The 19,206-nt window shown below is 37.5% G+C and overlaps 1 protein-coding gene across 1 annotated transcript in view; it reads left to right on the top strand.

Moving 5' to 3' along the window:
* The window catches only part of LOC103660754 (beta-galactosidase-1-like protein 3), a 95,472-nt gene extending 80,083 nt beyond the window's left edge, over positions 1–15,389 (top strand). The window contains exons 11-21 of the mRNA XM_040630641.1: positions 3,353–3,437; positions 4,970–5,107; positions 5,749–5,829; positions 6,498–6,604; positions 7,427–7,567; positions 7,889–7,960; positions 8,507–8,585; positions 9,022–9,109; positions 9,417–9,528; positions 15,067–15,183; positions 15,324–15,389. Of these exons, the coding sequence (XP_040486575.1) occupies positions 3,353–3,437; positions 4,970–5,107; positions 5,749–5,829; positions 6,498–6,604; positions 7,427–7,567; positions 7,889–7,960; positions 8,507–8,585; positions 9,022–9,109; positions 9,417–9,528; positions 15,067–15,183; positions 15,324–15,389 (1,086 nt within the window). The remainder of the gene's footprint in view (positions 1–3,352; positions 3,438–4,969; positions 5,108–5,748; positions 5,830–6,497; positions 6,605–7,426; positions 7,568–7,888; positions 7,961–8,506; positions 8,586–9,021; positions 9,110–9,416; positions 9,529–15,066; positions 15,184–15,323) is intronic.
* The last annotated feature ends 3,817 nt before the right edge of the window (positions 15,390–19,206 follow it).

The following is a 19,206-nucleotide window of genomic DNA, read 5'->3' as shown; positions in this document are numbered from 1 at the left end:
CATGACGTTGGGCTCTGTGTTCAGCAGGGAATCTGCTTGCGGATTTCTCTCCCTCTCCCTTGGCCCCTACCCCCATTTGCACACATGTGCTCTCTGTCTCTAAAATAAATAAATAAATCCGAAAAAGAATTTTGTCCTTGTCTTTGGTGGTTTTTTACTTAGACTGTAATTTGTTTATGTGTGAATATATTTATTCATTATTTTTTCCAATTTGTTGAACTTCTTGGACCTGTGTATTCTCAGCTAGTATCTCTTCAAATATTGCTCCTGCCTATTGTCTCACTCCTTCCATTCTGAGATTTCAACTACAGTTATGTTAGACCTCATGTGTGCTTTATATCTGTATTAGTTGGTGTATTTTTTCTTCTTATGTTGCCTTTTGGATACCTTTTTTTCCCTGATCTATCACATTCTAATGTGTACTGATTCTCTTTTGAGCTATATCTAAGATCATCTGTTTTATCCAACATCTTTTTTTTTTTTTTTTAAGTATCCAACATCTTTTTTTTGTCCTGAATGAGAAGGTGGGTCCAAATAACATACATTATCATTATTGAGATTGAAAGTCTTCTATTATATCTTTTAGTATGTTTCTTGATTCATTATTTGGTTTATTCTGTTCAGGGACACAAGTTTTGTATAGTTCCAAATTCTTTATCTGTCTTTCACCTGTCCTTTGTCCATTTCTCTCTAATCCTTTCTACTTTATGTTCATTTCCATTTAATTTTGTTTACTTTTCACTACTTTTTATGTCCCTCACAGTGTTTATTTCCTTTTTAGCTGCTTCCAGTTTTGACTTAATATTTTCTATTTTATCTCCTTTTTTTTGTTTTGTTTTATCTACAAGGTTATATTTTAGCTCCTTATGTTTTCTTTTCTTTTTTTTTTTTTTTAAAGATTTTACTTATTTATTTGACAGAGATAGAGACAGCCAGCGAGAGAGGGAACACAAGCAGGGGGAGTGGGAGAGGAAGAAGCTGGCTCATAGCGGAGGAGCCTGATGTGGGGCTCGAACCCACAACGCCGGGATCACGCCCTGAGCCGAAGGCAGATGCTTAACCGCTGTGCCACCCAGGCGCCCCTAGCTCCTTGTGTTTTCTTATCCTGTGCTCTTTGAGTACTTTTAGTTTTGTCTAGTGCTTCAATTTATAGAGGTAATTGTTTCATTGAGGTTTTTAACTTCACACCAATATTTTTGGGTCACGATTTTGCCCTGTTTCGTTGCAAGTTTTTAGTGTTTCTTCTCTTTATTATTTTTTTATTTCTCTTTTTTTAAATTTAAAAAATAGATTCTGTTCTTATTCCTTTTTTACTAATACTCTTCCTTGATTAGATAAGCTCTTATTGGCTCAAGTACTTAAGAGAAGTTCCTGTAAGTCTTTGAGTATTTGACTGCATTTCAGGGTAACAATATATCTTAATGGCACATTGTTTTTTTCAGGGATGAGTTCTTTTCTTTACCTACCTCCCTTTCCCATTCCTAACTCTCCCAGGGAGGCAGCTGAAATTGTAAGACTGATGTCAGATACTTCACAAGCAGATTTCTTTCCACTATTATTTCTTATTTGTGATTCTGCAATAATTATTTTCTTTCAAGCTTCTGATACATTGTATTATGCAAAACGTACTCTTTTTACCAGCTTGTGAACCCCATTCTGTAATTACAAATAAGAAATTGTTGATATACTATAGGGTATGCTTTTTACTTGGAAGAAATTTGTGCTGGTACTCTTTCCTAAAGTCTTCAACAAAAAGCATTTTCTTTCTACATTTGTTCAACACCTGATAGAACTTCAGGGCTTTGGCACTCTTTGTTGGTTGCTTCCTTTTCTATGCAGAAGATTTTTATCTTGATGATGTCCCAATAGTTCATTTTTGCTTTCGTTTCCCTTGCCTCTGGCAATGTGTCTAGTAAGAAGTTGCTACAGCCGAGATCAAAGAGGGCCTGTGTTCTCTAGGATTTTGATGATTTCCTGCCTCACAGCTAGGTCTTTCATCTATTTTGAATTTATTTTTGTGTATGGTGTAAGACAGTTTTCCACTTTCATTCTTATGCATGTGCCTGTCCAGTTTTCCCAACACCATCTGTTGAAGAGCCTATCTTTTTTCCATTGGATATCCTTTCCTGCTTTGTCGAAGATTAGTTGACCATGCAGTTGTGGGTCCATTTCTGGGTTTTCTCTTCTGTTCCATTGATCTATGTGTCTGTTTTTGTGCCAGCACAATACTGTCTTGATGCTTACAGCTTTGTAATGTAGCTTGTAGTCTGGAATGGTGATGCCTCCTGCTTTACTTTTCTTTTTCAGGATTACTTTGGCTCTTCAGGGTCATTTGTAGTTCCATACAAATCTTAGGATTGTTTGTTCTAGCTCTGTGAAAAATGCTGGTGGTATTTGGATAGGGATTGCATTGAATATATAGATTGCTTTGGGTAGTATAGATATTTCAACAATGTTTATTCTTCCACTCCATGAGCATGGAATGTTTTTTCATTTCTTTGTGTCCTTTTCAATTTCTTTCACATGTGTTCTGTAGTTTTCAGAGTACAGATCTTTTACCTGTTTGGTTAGGTTTATTCCTGGGTATGTTTTGGTTTTGGTGCAATTATTAATAGGATTTATTCTTTAGTAGTTTTTTCTGCTGCTTCATTATTGGCAAATAGAAATGCAACAGATTTCTGTATGTTGATTTTATACCCTGTGACTTTGCTGAATTCATGTATCAGTTCTAACAATTTTTCGGTGGAGTCTTTTGGGTTTTCTACATAGACTATCATGTCATCTGCAAATAGTGAAAGTTTGACTTCTTCCTTGCTGATTTGGATGCCTTTTATTTCTTTTTGTTGTCTGATTGCTGAGGCTAAGACTTCCAGTACTGTGTTAAATAGTAATGGTGAGGATGGACATCCCTGTCTTATTCCTGACCATAGAGGAAAAGCTCTCAGTTTTTCCCCATTGGGATGATATTAGCTGTGGGTCTTTGGTATATGTGAGCTTCAGTATCTGTGTCAGGAATTGCTGTCAGCTCCTGGTTTATCCAAAGCCAATTATTTTAAAGCCAGCCTCACGTATGACAAGGTTGGAATCATAGATGGTGCTATCCAGATACAGCAGTGAGGCATATAAAGTATAAAGCGTATGGAGAACATGAATGTTTAGGAGAGGTGGAGAAACCAAAGCTATGAGTGATGGTAAAGGTGTGATGGGTGATGGGAAAGGAGGGAGAGCGAAGCACTGAATTTTGAAAAAGTGACGGGCATGAGTTCCTTAAATTCTTATCTGTTGTACTTAGCTTTTCTGATGTTCTTTTTACATTTTCTCAGACTTGATATTTGATTTGGTTTGTTTCTAGAGAAATAAGCCCATTATGGTCATGGAATACTGGGTCGGCTGGTTTGACACGTGGGGAGGTAAACACATGGTTAATAATGCTGAGGGTAAGTGTTTTGCAATGTTTGACCCCAAGTAGAGGTGGTCTTGAGTCATGGATCATTCATGCATTTCTTTGCTAATTAATTAGCTCATTCAGCCATAACTATTCATTCAACACTTATATGTACAAGGACTTGGCTAGTCTTGAGGGTGCACTGATGAATAAAAATGACCTGGTTCCTACCCCCAGGGAGCTTTATTTAGTAGAGTTGACGGATAATCAAGAAGTAAATCAAGGGTTCCACATCTGACCAGTGCTTTGAAGCAAACAAACAGGTGCAGTGATGGAAAAGACAGGAACAGGCCTGAAGAGGTAAGGCAAGGTGGTTATGGAAGGGTCTTGGAAAGGCAACATCTCTGAAGAAGGGGATGCATTTGCTAAAAGTCTTTATCTCTGGTAAACGCACAGGCCATTGCTATGGCGTTGTCAGCTAAGTGGTAGTCATTGTCAGGAAACAGCATGCAATGATGGTTGAAAGCATGGATCCTGCAGCCAAGGAGATAGGGATTTCAGTCTCAGCTCTGCCAGTCTGCATGACTAGCTGCATGAGTCAAGGCAGCTTTGCTTGTCTGCTAAGTCTCAGTGTCCTCACCGAGAACAGGAATTACCATGTAACCTACTTCATAGGGTTCTTGTGAGGATTAAATGCGGTAAACGACTCAGAATAGTGCCTGGCAGATGTTGACTTAATAAAAGTATTTTGCTACTAAAGATATTTTGCTGTCGATATTATGAAAACAAGCTCACTTGTACCAGAAGTAAAGCAAACCAATGAAAAATACCAGGTAACCAAGGAAAGCCTGCTTGGACTGAAACAAAGCAAAACAAAACCCACCATCAACGAACAAGTTTTTTGATCGCTTTCGTGTCAGGCACTATGCTATGTTTCTTACCTATATTCTTTCATCAGTTCTATGAGGGAGTAGGAATTAGGACTTTCACTTAACAGATAAAGAAACAGAGGCTCTGAGAGAAAAATAGGCTGTTCAAGTTAATGCAAGTAGTAAAGAGCACAGCCAGAATTGAATCCCATACCTAACTCCCTTTTAACCAACTTCCTATGATGGCCAGTGGAAAGTTGATCATACCTGTTAAAATCATGGTGAAAAAATAAGAGTTTCTGTGGCTAAAGATTGGGAACAGCTGCTTGTGGACTATTGCAGTGGTTATATATTACCCTAGAAGGGAGTAATGAGATTATACTAATTATTTGTACAATTTCAAAAAATTTTATGAACATTAGATATTTAAGTGACATAAGGGTTCTTAGGCTATTATTTAATAGATATAACGTGGAGCCAAATTATGTCCATACCCTGGGGAAAATAATTTTTAAAAAGGCTTTTTGTATTGACAAGACTTGGTTTCCAGGAATAGTTTTGGCCAATTCCACCTATTTTCTGGTTAGAATCTTAGTGGAGGTTGAAACACAAAATAATTAAGTTGATCATGGGGTGGGGTTGAGAATAAGATTTCACCAGAGACTTCTGACTTAATTTTTAATTTTCCCTGTGTTCTTGTCTTTCTCCTCTACAGATGTTGAGGAAACTGTGTCCAAATTTATCACATCTGAGATCTCCTTCAATGTATATATGTTCCACGGTGGAACCAACTTTGGTTTCATGAATGGGGCCACATATTTTGGGATACACAGAGCTGTTGTCACTAGCTATGGCAAGTGCTTGCTGTATGGTCACCTCCCAGCATAAGGGGTACTGGAGCTTTACAGAGGAGGCTCCAAAACCATGTACTGAGCATCAGTGAATTCTTGACATAATCTATGCTGAGCATTCAGGATATTCCTATCTATTTTCCTTTCTTCTGTGATGTTCAGAATGCCCCCAGCAGGCTGTCATTGCAGTAGATGGGGGGCCTCAGACCTAGAGCCCTGCTGCACTCATCATATATACTGACCCTTTGGCTGGAACCTTCTAAGACACACAGAATACAAATGGTGATTGCTGTGTGGGCACTGATAGGCACACCTGGGCAATCCAGATTGAGGGAAGAAAAGGGTGTCCATTAGAAAGTAAAACAAGAATGAGTCCAGTGTCTTGGCAGCCTCAGATTCCCAGGAAGCGTTGTGAAAAGTGTTCCCAGAGTGGCATAACCCCCCTCCCCCCCACCACACACACACACACACACACACACACACACACACACACACTAGCCTGGGATGGACTGGTCCAGGAGGTGGGGAAGGTGTGTCTTCTATCTCCTTCTGGTATCCCTGGCCCATCTCGTGCCAGCAGTGCTGAAATAGGGTCTGTTGTGGATGATTGGCTGGCCAGTGACAACACTCTGGTGTCTTGCAGACTATGACGCCCTGCTGACAGAGTCCGGGGATTACACCAAAAAATACTTCAAGCTTCGGAGACTCTTTAGATCTGTCTTAGGTACTCAGCAATCATTTTAATGTGAGGGATGGCTGTCCTCATTAGTGGAAGGGCGAGGGAAGGGAAGGCTCCCCCATGGGCAGAAGCTTGGAGCCTTAAGGGCAAGGGCAACCTTAAGTTCAAATCCCGGTTTTCCCACTTAAAAGATGAATGGCTTTGCATGAGTGTTTCAAGCCCCCGAAGCCTGTTTCTTCACTGAAATATGAAGACAATGATATTCATCTCCTATAATGACTGTGAAGATTAAGTAAGTTACTGATTGTAGAGCTCTTAGTATGATGGCATGGTACCCTCACATACAATAGCAAAAGCCATCCTATTTAGTTTTATTTATTTAAATAAAGTTAATAATCTACTATGTGCTAGAAAGTGAGCACTGGCATTGCCAGAAGGCACAAGTCAGAGTTCTTGCCCCTGAGAGCCCTCAGTCCATATGACCACCATTATTTTATAGAGGTCTATAGCTATCAAAAGCATACAAAACTTGTTCCAATTTAGTAATTTCCAGTTTCTCATCACTCTTGGAGAAGTATACACATATGCTAGGATAGGACCCATTTCTCTTGTTGGTTCTGGGATATGAGAGTTCACGGGTAGAGATGGGGAAATTTGGAGAAGGCAGTAGTTATTTCAGGCACTTCTTGCCCCATGGCTTATTTTCATTTCAGCAATGCCCCTGCCCCCTTTACCCAAGCTCACTCCCAAGGCTAAGTATCCTTCTGTGAAACCATCCCTTTACTTGCCACTGTGGGATGTCCTACAGTACTTAAATGAGGTGAGTACTATCTGGCACTGGAATGGGGGGTTGGCTTTTGGGGCATGGGGGAGAGGCTTTAGACCACAGAGTAGGACTTTTTATTGTGAAGGGTGAAAATAAATCTTTTAGATTTTGTCCAAATTTAGAACTATGGGGTAAGAACCACAAACTTTTTCTCTGGATAGACTGTAAAGGGGTTTGAACTTGAAGAATGAGTGGGGGTGGGGAAAGCAGGATATTAGAGGATCCTGTTTCCCAGCTCAGATGACCATCTGGTAGATGCTCGTAGGTGGGACTGCATGATCCATATGGGAAAGACTGAGAGCCAGGAACCCATAAAACTGAGCTTCTGACTCTTCTTCACCATCAAATAAGCCAAGTCACTGAACTTTTATGTGTCTGTACTCTCCCTTTAAAATTAGACTACCTGTCCTATTTTGAAAAAAAGGTGAAAATTGTTTGAAATTGTTAACTCTTGAATTCATATTAGTTTCACCTCTGCTGTCACTGTTTTAGATAAATATAGTTATTGGCACATTGTAGATGCTAACTAAGTGTTTGTGTTAGTGCATAATTCTTGTTCGACTTCAGTTGTGTTAAAATAAAATTTATTCACTCCATTAATTCTCATGATTATAGCAATTGTTCCCTCTGTGATGCTCCTACTATCCCCTGAGTTTCCTGGTCAGTGGAGATGATGCAAATCATCATAGAGCACTGGTTTTAGTATTTCTTATCCAAAGAACTGTTGGGGACCATTAGGAGGTACAACAAAAAATGACAAGGATCCCAACTTCTCATTACCCTGGCTCCTGTTTCTGCCATGTCTCTCTCTCATAGCCAGTTATATCTAATAGACCAGTCAACATGGAGAACCTCCCTATAAACAGTGGGAATGGCCAGTCCTTTGGATTCGTGCTTTATGAGACTTCCATCTGCTCTGGAGGTTCTCTCTGTGCCACTGTTCAAGATACAGCACAGGTAGGTGTCAACAGGCTGTCTATGGGGGTAAGCAGAACCTGACTCTGTTATTGGGGAGTGTAGTCACTGGTCAGTTTTACTATTAGGTGGTATTTTCAAACACCTACTCTTTGTGAGGCATTGGGAATATAAAGTCAAACCAAAGAGACTTGTTTTTGGCTTTATCACAGCTTAAGCCTATGAAGTCCTTCCTGTTCATCTTCTAGCCATCTGTGATCACCAAGGCTAGTCTCTTCCTTCAAAATGACCTGCTTCCTAATCCAGAGCCTCTCTTCTTCCTTTGGGTGGGCCTGTAGGCTGATGCTGGCTCTTCTTTTGCAGGTGTTTTTGAACGAGATAAGTATAGGACTTCTGGATGATCATACTGAGAATTTGAATATTCCTGAAATCATGGTATGTGATTCAAGAGTCTGGGTGCTGCCCTAGACCTTTGACTCAAATGCAAGCATAGCCTGGTCCTGAGATGGACTACCTCCTTTCTCTGCCACTGCCCTTTGGTATTGCTTCTCACCTGCAGTTCTATCAAGTGCTTAGGGCTAAAGTGTCACAGCATCTCCCAGGCCCACCTGTAGCAGAGCTGCAGCATACATGCTTCGGTGCAAATGGAATTTCACCATTAGGCCCTGAGTCAATCATCAGCCCTTGGTTGGGTCTCTGATCAAAGGCACACAGCTAAGTCTCTCTGCCTTTCCTAAGGCAGACCAGCAGATAAAAGGGAAGATTGAGTTTGGAACAAGAACACAAAGGGTCCTCACGAGAGAAGAGGACTGCTGTGCTCTGGAGCCCCCTTTTCTCCCATTTGCTTATCTTTCCATCTGGGACTCAGAGAGAAGAATGGCTTCTAGACTAAAAACTCTGTGAGGCCATGTAGTCTCTTTGAACTGGTCTATCTCAAGCAGGAATGCCAACTTCCTTCTTCCTTTTTCTTTTTTTTTTTAGGAATGTCAACTTTTAAGGATCCTGGTAGAGAATCGAGGACGAGTCAATTTTTCATGGAAAATTCAAGATCAGCGGAAAGGTGGGAAAGAGGCTGTAATCTCTCTTTGTGGTTACTTGGATCCTAAGATTAAGGCAATGTTGCAGTTGGGAGGAGAAAACAATCCCCTTGAGCAGCGAGATGCCTGGGTCCCAGGACCAAAGACTCCCTCTCCCTTGTCCTGCCTTCTCCAGGTCTCCTGGGTAGAAGAGCAGAACAGTTAGATTGGGCCCTGGCCTATTGTAGAGCAGGGCCCAGTCTCCCATTGGGAATTTCAAAGAAAGTTCTGATACTAAGTGGGAAGCTTTCTTGGTAATATGGAACCATACCACAGGAAACTTTGGTCATAGCAGGTCAGACAAGTGTTTGCCCTCCTGGCTGATTCCTTGTCACAGGCATATATAGTCTGCATTTCTTTATCCCAGACACTGGAGAATGTCCAGTCCCTGTCCATATTTTTTCCTGCCTTCACCTGCAGGATTAACTGGATCAGTTGCCATCAATGATGTTCCTCTGAATGGTTTTGCTATCTATTCTCTGGAAATGACAATGAGCTTCTTTGAAAGGTATGTTCCTCCTTATGCCTAAACACTTGAAGGGATCAGGGGGCTCATAGATGTCAGACTCTTCACTTTGCGGATGAAGAGCTAAGATTCAGAGAACTGAAGTGATTTACCCAGGATTATAGAGTGCTTTGGGGTCAGGACTAGAACCCCAGAACAAGTCTCCTGACTCCTGATTTTAATGCTTCTAGTCTAATACATCTCCCTGGATCAGAATCCTAGTCCCCGGGTGGGGAAATCCAGGGTCAGTGTTGGCACTAGAGTGGGGAAGTGGTCTTTTCTCTTCTTCAAGGCTCTGCTCTTCCTCCAGGCTCCGCTCTGCCACCTGGAGGCCTGTCCCAAAGCGGTATTTGGGCCCTGCCTTCTACCTTGGTACCTTAAATGTTGACTCTTCACCCAAGGACACCTTCCTGAGTCTACTGGTAGGTGAGCTGCCCTCATCTGTTCTGGTGTCCCAACCACCTCTTCTTTTCAAAAGAGTCTTAAAGCAAAACCATAGTGTTCCTGGTGGGAATGCTGCCCCATTTTCCTTGTTTTTCTTTTCCTCATTTCTAACAAGACTTCCAACATTTCTCAATCTTCTTGATGTATCATTATTTAAAAAATAATAAGTCAAAACACAGTGGAAAACCTGAAATAATAAGATAGAGCAAATGATGGAATTTCTCCTTCCAAATTCCTTTCTACTTTTCAGAACTAAACACTACCTATGGCACTGGACCAAAGTGGGCTGCTCCTTGGTGAGTTATAGACAGACTACATGAAATGGAGTTGCCTCACCAGTCGTTTATTTATACAAACAGGAGATTGTGGGGCATAATTTCTAAAGTCCTGTCTCCCTGAAGATGGGAAAGCAGACCTTTTTATTGGGGTTTGGGATAAATATTCAGAAGGGGATTTTAACATCATCATGAGACTGAGGTCACTTCTGGCACTTTCTGGTTCATCTGCACAGGTGTGGCCCTCAAATGTTTCTTTTTCTATTCTAGCAGTCCATTAGTTTCTTTCTAAAAGGTAAAATTGACAACTAGGCAGAAGCCTCTACTAGAGTTTAGTTCCTAAAAGATAACATTGACAGGCAGAAGCTTCTACTAGAAATTTCCTGAAATCAGGGGGTTAGGCTGGTGACACCAACAGTTTGTGGGATTTCATATATAACTTTGCCTAAACATATACACAATTACTTTTTACACTAATGGGTTCATTCCCTAAATTATATGCTGCAACTTGCTTTTTAAAAATACTATACCTTGTATAACTTTTTATGTATAAACACATATAGTGACATAAATGCACATAATAAATGCACAGTTCAATAAATTATCACAAAGTGAACACCATGTACTTCTTTTGAGATGAAAAAAATAAAATTTTGTCAGCATCTCTCCCAATCACCATTTTCCCTTGTCCCTAAACGTGAACCATTATCTTGACTTCTAATACTCCAATTCAGTGCTTCCCTTTTTACTTCATGTAAATTGAATTGCAGACCATGCCTTCTTTTTTTGTGTGGCTACTTTTTTGCTAAGCTTCAACCATTAAGTGGTGGTGTGGTGATTTATTCATTTTCAATATTGTATGGGGTTCCATTTCATAAAATACCATACTTTATTTAACCATTCTACTGTTGATAGACATTTGTATTATTTCCAGTGTTTGGCTATTATAAATATTAAGACTTCTTTTGTGTTTATGTTTGTGACTGAGACATCTTTGTCATGTTTTGGTACCAAGTTTTACGACCCCCGTAAATGATTTGGGAATTAGAGTCTGTGTAAGCCTGGTATTACTTCTTACATGTTTGGTAGATTTCACTAGTGGAGCCATTTAGGGCCGATATTTTCTTGGTGAGAGAGTTTGTAAGTGTGGATTAAATTCCTCCAAGATTAACGTATTAGTCAGATTTTGTTTCTTTAAAAGTTCGTTTTCATAAAATTTATTTTTCTGGGAATTTTTTCATTTCCTCTGAATTTTCAATGTATTATGTTTACATCGTTCATTTTTAATGTCTAGATCATCTGTAGTGATGTCTCTTTTTGTCTTGATAAGTTTCATCAGAACATTACCAAGTTATTAATTTTCAAAGAATCAATGGTTGGCTGTAACTTTTACCATACTATATTGTTCTTTTCTGTTTCATTTCTGCCATTTTCTTTATTATTATTATTATTATTTGTTGTCGTTGTTGTTCTTTTGTGAAATCCTGCACTATCTTTGCAAATTTTTTATAGATCTGAAGCTATTTTAAAATAAAAATATATTAAATATTTCAATGTGTTTCTAATACATATTATATTAATTGTTCAACTTTTTTAAAAAAGATTTTATTTATTTATTTGAGAGAGAGAGATAGACCACGAGTGGGGAGGAGGGGCAGAGGGGAGGGAGACAGAAAAGCAGACTCTGCTGATCAGGGAGCCCGACACAGGACTCAATCCCAGGACCCCAAGATCATAACCTGAGCCGAATGCAGATGCTTAACTGACTGAGTCACCCGTGTGCCCCACAACTTTTAAATACTAATAATTTCCCCTATCACCTAGTCCCGTTATTTTGCATTTTAAAGTTTTTTATTCAAGTTTAATTAACATCCAGTGTTATAATAGTTTCACGTGTACAATATAGTGATTCAGCAATTATATAATTTCTTGGTGCTCATCACGATAAGAGTACTCACAATCTCCTTTATTTATTTCACCCATCCCTCCACCCACCTCCCCTCTGGCAACCACTAGCTTGTTCTCTGTATGTAAGAATCTGTTTTTTCACTTGTCTCTTTTTTCATTTGTTCATTTGTTTTGTTTCTTGAATTCCACATATGAGTAAAATCATACGGTATTTGTCTTTCTCTGTCTGACTTATTTCACATAGCATTATACCCTGTAGGTCCATCCATATTGTTGCAAATGGCAAGATTTCACTATTTTTTGTGGCTGAGTAATATTCTATCGTCTCTCTCTATATATATATACACACACCCCACATCTTCTTTATCCATTCATCTCTCCATGGACACTTGGGTTGCTTCCAAATTTGCTAATGTAAATAATGCTGTAATAAACATAGAGGTACACATATCTTTTTTAATTAATGTTTTTGTTTTCTTTGGGTAAATACCCAGTAGTAGAATTATTGGATCATATGGTAATCTTATTTTAAATTTTTTGAGGAACCTCATTACTATTTTCCACAGTAGCTGTGCCAGTTTGCATTCCCACCAACAGTGCACGAGGGTTCCATTTTCTCCACATCCTTGCCAACTTGGTATATCTTGTTTGTTTATTTATTTATTTGATACTAGCCATTCTGAAGGTGTGAAGTATTTTATTTATTCTACTTTTTATCTTAGGAGTTATCTTCTTTCTTTTTATAATTTCTTGAGATGGGTGCTTAGATAACTGACTTTTAGTCTTTATTCTTTTTTAACATATAAATTTAGGTGATTTTTCATTTAAGTATGAATTTGGTTGTATCCCATAAGTTTCAAATTTATTGAGGTGAAATTTACAATAACATAAAATTAATAATTTTAAAGTGAACAATCCAGAGGCATTTGGTACATTTACAATGAATACAACTCTTTTTTCTATTTAGTTCCAAAACAGTTTTATAACTCTAACAGGAAACCCTGTACCCATTAAGCACTTACTTCCCTCATCTTCCCCTTCCCTCAGCCCCTGACAAACAATGATTTTCTCCCTGTGTCTATGGAATTACCTATTTTGGATATATACCCCATAAGTTTTTATATGTTTTATTTTCACCACCAATCAATTCACATATGTTCTAATTTTCCTCATGATTTTTGCTTTGGCCTCTGCATTGTTTAAAAGTGTACATGTTTCTTAATTTCCAAATATTTGGATATGTTATAGTAATTTTTTTTGTTATCAATTTCTTGTTTAACTGCACTGTGGTCTGAGAACTTCAAAATATAACACTTATTTAGTCCAATATAGGGTCAAAGTTATAAAGATTATTATGTATACTTGAAAGAATAGGTATATTCTACATGTATTAAATCAATATTCTATATATGTCAATTAGTTCAACTTTGTTAATTGCCTTATTTTGAGTGTTTTATGTTTTTATTGATTCCTATTTGCTTTATCTATTAGCTATTGAAACATTGTTTGAAAATTTTCTATTATGGTTATGAATTTTATTTCTCCTGTTATTTCATCAAGTTTGCTTATATATTCTGAATCTATACTTTTAGCTTTTCTATATATCATTATCACTCAGAGTAGATTAAGAATTTTATTATCAGGAGATGTTCCTCTTTATCTCTAGTAGTGCTTCTTGCCTTAATGTCTAAGTTTTCTTGTATTAATAGAGCTATAGTAACTACCTTTTGCTTAAGATTTATCTATTTTTATCATTTTCTGTTATTCTTTTATTTTTGTAATTCCTTTATATTTTAGATGGTTTTCTTATAAATATCATATAACTACTTTATTTAATGTCCAGCAATCTTTGTTTTTTAACTGGAGCATTTCAGAGACTCCACTTTTATATGTTAGAACCATTTTGTTATATCTCCTTTTGTCTTTTCCTGTCTTGTGTGTTTCTCATTCTTCTTTTCTCTGAGCTTGATTTTGAAACTTTCTTTCTTATTATTCAGTTTACTAATTCTATATTTAGGTATATTCTCTATTTAGCTATATCTAATCTGCTATTCGAAACATCTGTTAAATTCTTAATTTTAAGTATTACATTTTTTAATTTTAGAACTTTCATTCTATAACTTTAGACTTTTTTATAGTTTCCATTTCTCTGTCAAAATTGTAGCTCTTGTCTTTGATCCCTATGAGCATATTAATTTAATAGGCATAATTCTTTTAAAGCCTGGGTCTTATAAATCCATTATCTGCATCACCTGTGCATCTATTTTTATTGTCTGTTGTTCCTTGTAGGTTTTTTTTTTAAATTATGTTGTCTTCCTTGCCCCCATCTGCTTGATTTTTTTGAGTTCCAGAAATCATATATGAAAAATGCTAGAAATAACTTAAAGCCTAAGATGATGTCAGAGAATTTACATCCACACCTGGAGTTCATTAGCTGCACTAGTAATCACCTTACTACAATTATGAGGACAGAAATAATTTGAATCAAGACTCTCATACAATTGCCAGACTATTTCTAGTTCACTCTTCTCCTTGGGTATAGGCCCTCAGGATCACAATCCAGAATGTACATTATTTAATAAGGTTCCTTGGTATCCAATTTTTGTTTCCTAAACTTGTGAGGCAATAAAAGGTTCTGCTCAGCTTCTCAGCCACCGCTTCCTGAATAAGCAGATGGCTCTATTGGAAAAACTGTCTCAATGTCTTCTTGTCTTTCAGGTTGCTTTGCCTAGATCTTGGTCCTGTCACTCATTATTGTATTGCAAGCAGATTGTTAAAAATGTATAGCTTTTTTTTTTTTTAAAGATTTTATTTATTTATTTGACAGAGATAGAGACAGCCAGTGAGAGAGGGAACACAAGCAGGGGGAGTGGGAGAGGAAGAAGCAGGCTCATAGCGGAGGAGCCTGATGTGGGGCTCGATCCCACAACGCCAGGATCACGCCCTGAGCCGAAGGCAGATGCTTAACCGCTGTGCCACCCAGGCGCCCCAAAAATGTATAGCTTTTATAACTGTTCTTAGCATTAGCATTCATCTTTATTACCTAATACTTATCTCTGGAAACAGAGCAACTGCTTTTTAAAAAACCATAGCATTACATATCATGGGTCAGGAGCAGCAATAGCATTAGCATTAAAGTTTTGGTTCATGTTTTTCTCTGTCATCTCTAGACCAGCTACAGCTTAGTAGAGTTTCTAGAATATCCCGTTCTAAACTCACTGCCACTTTCAGTGCCACAAAGCATTGAGTCTCGCTCTCACTCCCAAAAGTGCCTTAGGTTTTGCCTTGCCATTGTGAATCAGTTCCTATGTCTCAAGACTCCATTCCTTCCAGACCTGGAATTCTGGATTTGCGTTCGTCAATGGACGTAACCTTGGGCGATATTCAATTATTGGACCTCAGAAAACACTTTACCTTCCTGGTGCTTGGCTTCGTCCAGAAGACAATGAGGTGAGTCACCCCTACCCCTGCTTTTATGTTTCATAAACATTGAGATCTGCCTTCATCCCCAGAATGCAATTCAGTGTCTTTCTCATCCTGTACTGAATAGGCTTACCCTTTCTTACTGTCAACCTTTCTTTTCTCCCTAGATCATCCTGTTTGAGAAAAAGAAGAGTGGTTCATACATCCGAACTACAAATGAACCCATGCTGTAAGACTGTGTTATAACACATTTCTAGGATTGTTAATCTACAAGCATTTGTTTTAGTAGAAAGATTTATGTTGAGAATATCAGTGTTGCTTACAATAGCAAAAATGTAAAATTAACCTAAAAAATAAAAAGGAAATTGTTATGAATATTATAGTATATCCATGTGATGCCGATTTGTAGGCTTTAAAAAGTCTTCAAAATCTTTAATGACTGATGTGCCTTGTTAAATCCTTAGCGTAATCTTATTCTCTAATTAAATGTGCCTTTAGGCAGATATGAATAAAATAATAACAAATTTTATTTCTGACTCTTCATACTCATTTGGAAGGAAGAAAAGAGTCTCTGGCTTAAGAGAGAGTAAGGATTACTGCTTTCTCTATGCCAGAGAAAGTACCATGTATGCTGATTGGCAAATTCCTGGTGTGTGTGTGTGTGTGTGTGTGTGTGTGTGGGAGGGGGGAATACAAGGTGCCATGAACAATGTCTTCGGGCATTTCCCTACAGCCTGTGTTTCTCCAAGGTGACCTTGTGGGTCATATGCAATCAGAGAAGGTATAGCAATTTGGTTGCTTGTTTCTGACAGGTATGACAGCAAAGTCTGGCATGGAGCACTCTGTGTCTTATTATTCCTCAGCCATCTGGATACAGTCAAGGCTCTTAATGATAGTGGACAAGTATTAGTCAAACGAATTTCTTCAAATGACACCACTGGAAATGAATCAAATTTTTATAATAAAATTATAGCACTTGACCTAAATTTGAACCATTGCAGTATAACAAAATCTTATCACCTAGTTAGATATGGTGCCTAGGAGCTTCAACAAACTTAGCAAACAATCTGGTGTTGAAAGGGAAGAAGGAACCTTCCTGCTTGGGATGAGACTAAGGAGTCAGATGATCTTCTCTCCCATTAGTCTGAATGGCTCACTGAAGGAGAATTGTATCATGCATCCACACAGTTTCTACATAAAACTTTATTCTCTGGGGCTATAGGCTCAAACCCATAAAATCTATGGATAAACTATAGACCAAGGGAGAACAACAGAAATAATAATTCTGAAGATCATATGTGTGTATTATATTTCAGGTAATATATATATGTTATTTTTAATTTTAGCAACTAGGCAGCTTTTCCACTTTGTAGTTGGAGAAACCAAGGTTTAAAGAGGTGTTTGAATACATGTCTCTCTGATTTATACCTCTTCTTCTGTTATTATACCTCAGCTCCATACCTATGTCATTTTTTTATGACTGCAAATATGAATGCAACAATACTGTCCAGAAGATATAATGTTTTCAGTGTGCTTAAAGAAAAGCGCTCACAGCTTAGAACTCTTTACCCAGTAACACTGTCCTTAAAGAAAAACAAAGCAAAAGAAAACAAAATATAGACCTTGCAGACAAACAAGGGCCAAAGGATTTTATATCATCAAAAGATCCATGTGCTGAAGGGAATTCTGAGGCAGCCTTTCTTAACTGGGGTTCCATAAGATAACACCCTACAGAAAATGTTTTCAGGGATTAGTTTCTTATTGTAATATTATAGATGCATATTTGGAAAGTTAATTCATTACAGACGATAGATCTTTTGGGAATTACAGCTTAATGTCTCTCAGTGAACCTCAGCGGAGAAAAGATATCCTAAAGAACGTATGTCAGCAGAAAGAAAATGATCCCAGTGGTAAGGTCTGAGATTCAAGAAAAATTGTGAAACAAAGGAAGGATGTTGACGAATATACAAATACATGTGAACAAACATTAATTCAATAAAAAATATACTAATGTCTAATTTGAGGGCAAAATCCGTATAAAATTCTAAGACTAGGAGAAAATATCTATGGTGAAAGAGCTGCGATAGCAAAAAAAAAAGGGGGGGACCTAAGGTTTCTGTAATGCTCAGATATTAACTTTAGATTTTGTTGAACATGTATGTTAATAAATTTAGCTTAACTGTTTAATATACATAATGCTTCTAACTTCCAAAAAACAAAACAAAACAAAACCCAAAGGGGACAAATAGAATGAGGGGGGAAAAGCAACTAAAAAACTTAACCAGTAAAAGGTAAAAGGGATTAGACAATAAAGTAAAAAATAAGTAGGAAACATATATTAAGATAGTAGAAATAAATACAAATACATTAGCAACCATAGTAAATTTTGTAAATGTACGAAACCTTAAAAGGTAAAAGTTGTAGTTTTACAAGAGATACACCTTTAACATAGTACACAACATGATAGAAAGTTAAAATAAAAAAAAAAAAACATACCATGCAGGACGCCTGGGTGGCTCAGTGTTAAGCGTCTGCCTTCGGCTCAGGGCGTGATCCCAGGGTCCTGGGATCGAGCCCTGCATTGGGCTCCCTGCTCCGCTGGGAGCCTGCTTCTTCCTCTCCCACTCCCCCTGCTTGTGTTCCCTCTCTCGCTGGCTGTCTCTCTCTCTGTCAAATAAATAAATAAAATCTTTAAAAAAAATAAGAAATAACAAGTGTCAGTGAGGATGTGGAGAAAAGGGAAACTTTATGCATTGTTGGTGGGAAGGTAAATTTCCTGCAGCCACTATGGAGAACAGTATGGAGGTTCCTTAAAAAATGTGAAATAGAAATACCATATGATTAGTAATTTCACTACTTGGTATTTACCTGAAGAAAACAAAAACACTAATTCAAAAAAATATGTGCACCTTTGTGTTTATTACAACATTACTTATAATAGCCAAGATATAGAAGCAGTTCAAATATCCATGGATAGATGAATGGATAAAGAAATTCCGATACACACACACACGCACAATGGAGTATTAGCCATAAAACGATTGAAATCTTGCCATTCATGACAACATATATAGACCTAGAGTGTATTATGCTAACTGAAGTCAGACAAAGAAAGACAAATACCGTATGATTTCACTTATATGTGGAATCTAAAAAACAAATGCACAAACAAACAGAAACATAAATACAGAGAACAAACTGGTAGTTGCCAGAGGGGGGAGAGGTGAGGGTATGGGGTGAGATAGGTAAAGGGAATTAAGAGGTACAATCTTCCAGTTACAAAATAAATCATAGGGATGAAAAGTACAACACAGGGATTATAGTCAATAATATTATAATAACTTTGTATGGTGATGGATAATAACGACACTTATTGTAGTGAACATTTTGTAATGTATATAATTGTTGAATCACTGTGTTATCCACCTGAGACTAATATAAAACCTGTCAACTATACCTCAGTTAAAAATATAAATATATACAGACCATGCAAATTCTTATTGAAAAAGGTGGAGTAACCATAATAATATCAGACAAGTAGACTGAATGATAATAGGCATTAGTAGATATAGACAATTACTGATAATGATAAAAGATTTAAGTCATGAAAAAATACTATTCTAGAGTTGTATGTCCCTAAACATTTAGCCTCAATATATAAAGCAAATATTTCTAGTTCTATACATAGAAAAAGACAAATAGAAATACTTTATATTTGAGAAAAGTTCTTGAAATTAAGATATGGTTCTTATATGAGAAAATCCATCCTTTTAAAATTCACAGTTCAGTAGTTTTTAGTGTAGTATATTCATAAGGTTGTTGTAACCATCCTCTAAATCCAGAACATTTTCCTCACTCTGAAAAGAAATCCTGTACCCGTTAACAGTCACTCCCCTGCGCCCCTCCCCAGCTCCTGACAACATTAATCTACTTGCTATCTCTATGTATTCACCTATTCTGAACATTTCATGTACATGGGATCATACAGTATGTGGCCCTTTGTGACTGGCTTCTTTCACTTGGCATAATGTTTGTAAGATTCATTCATGT

The sequence above is a fragment of the Ursus maritimus genome, unplaced genomic scaffold (genome assembly GCF_017311325.1).
Source record: "Ursus maritimus isolate PB19 unplaced genomic scaffold, ASM1731132v1 scaffold_16, whole genome shotgun sequence".
Taxonomy (NCBI): Eukaryota; Metazoa; Chordata; class Mammalia; order Carnivora; family Ursidae; genus Ursus; species Ursus maritimus.
This window is presented reverse-complemented; position numbering and strand designations above follow the sequence as displayed.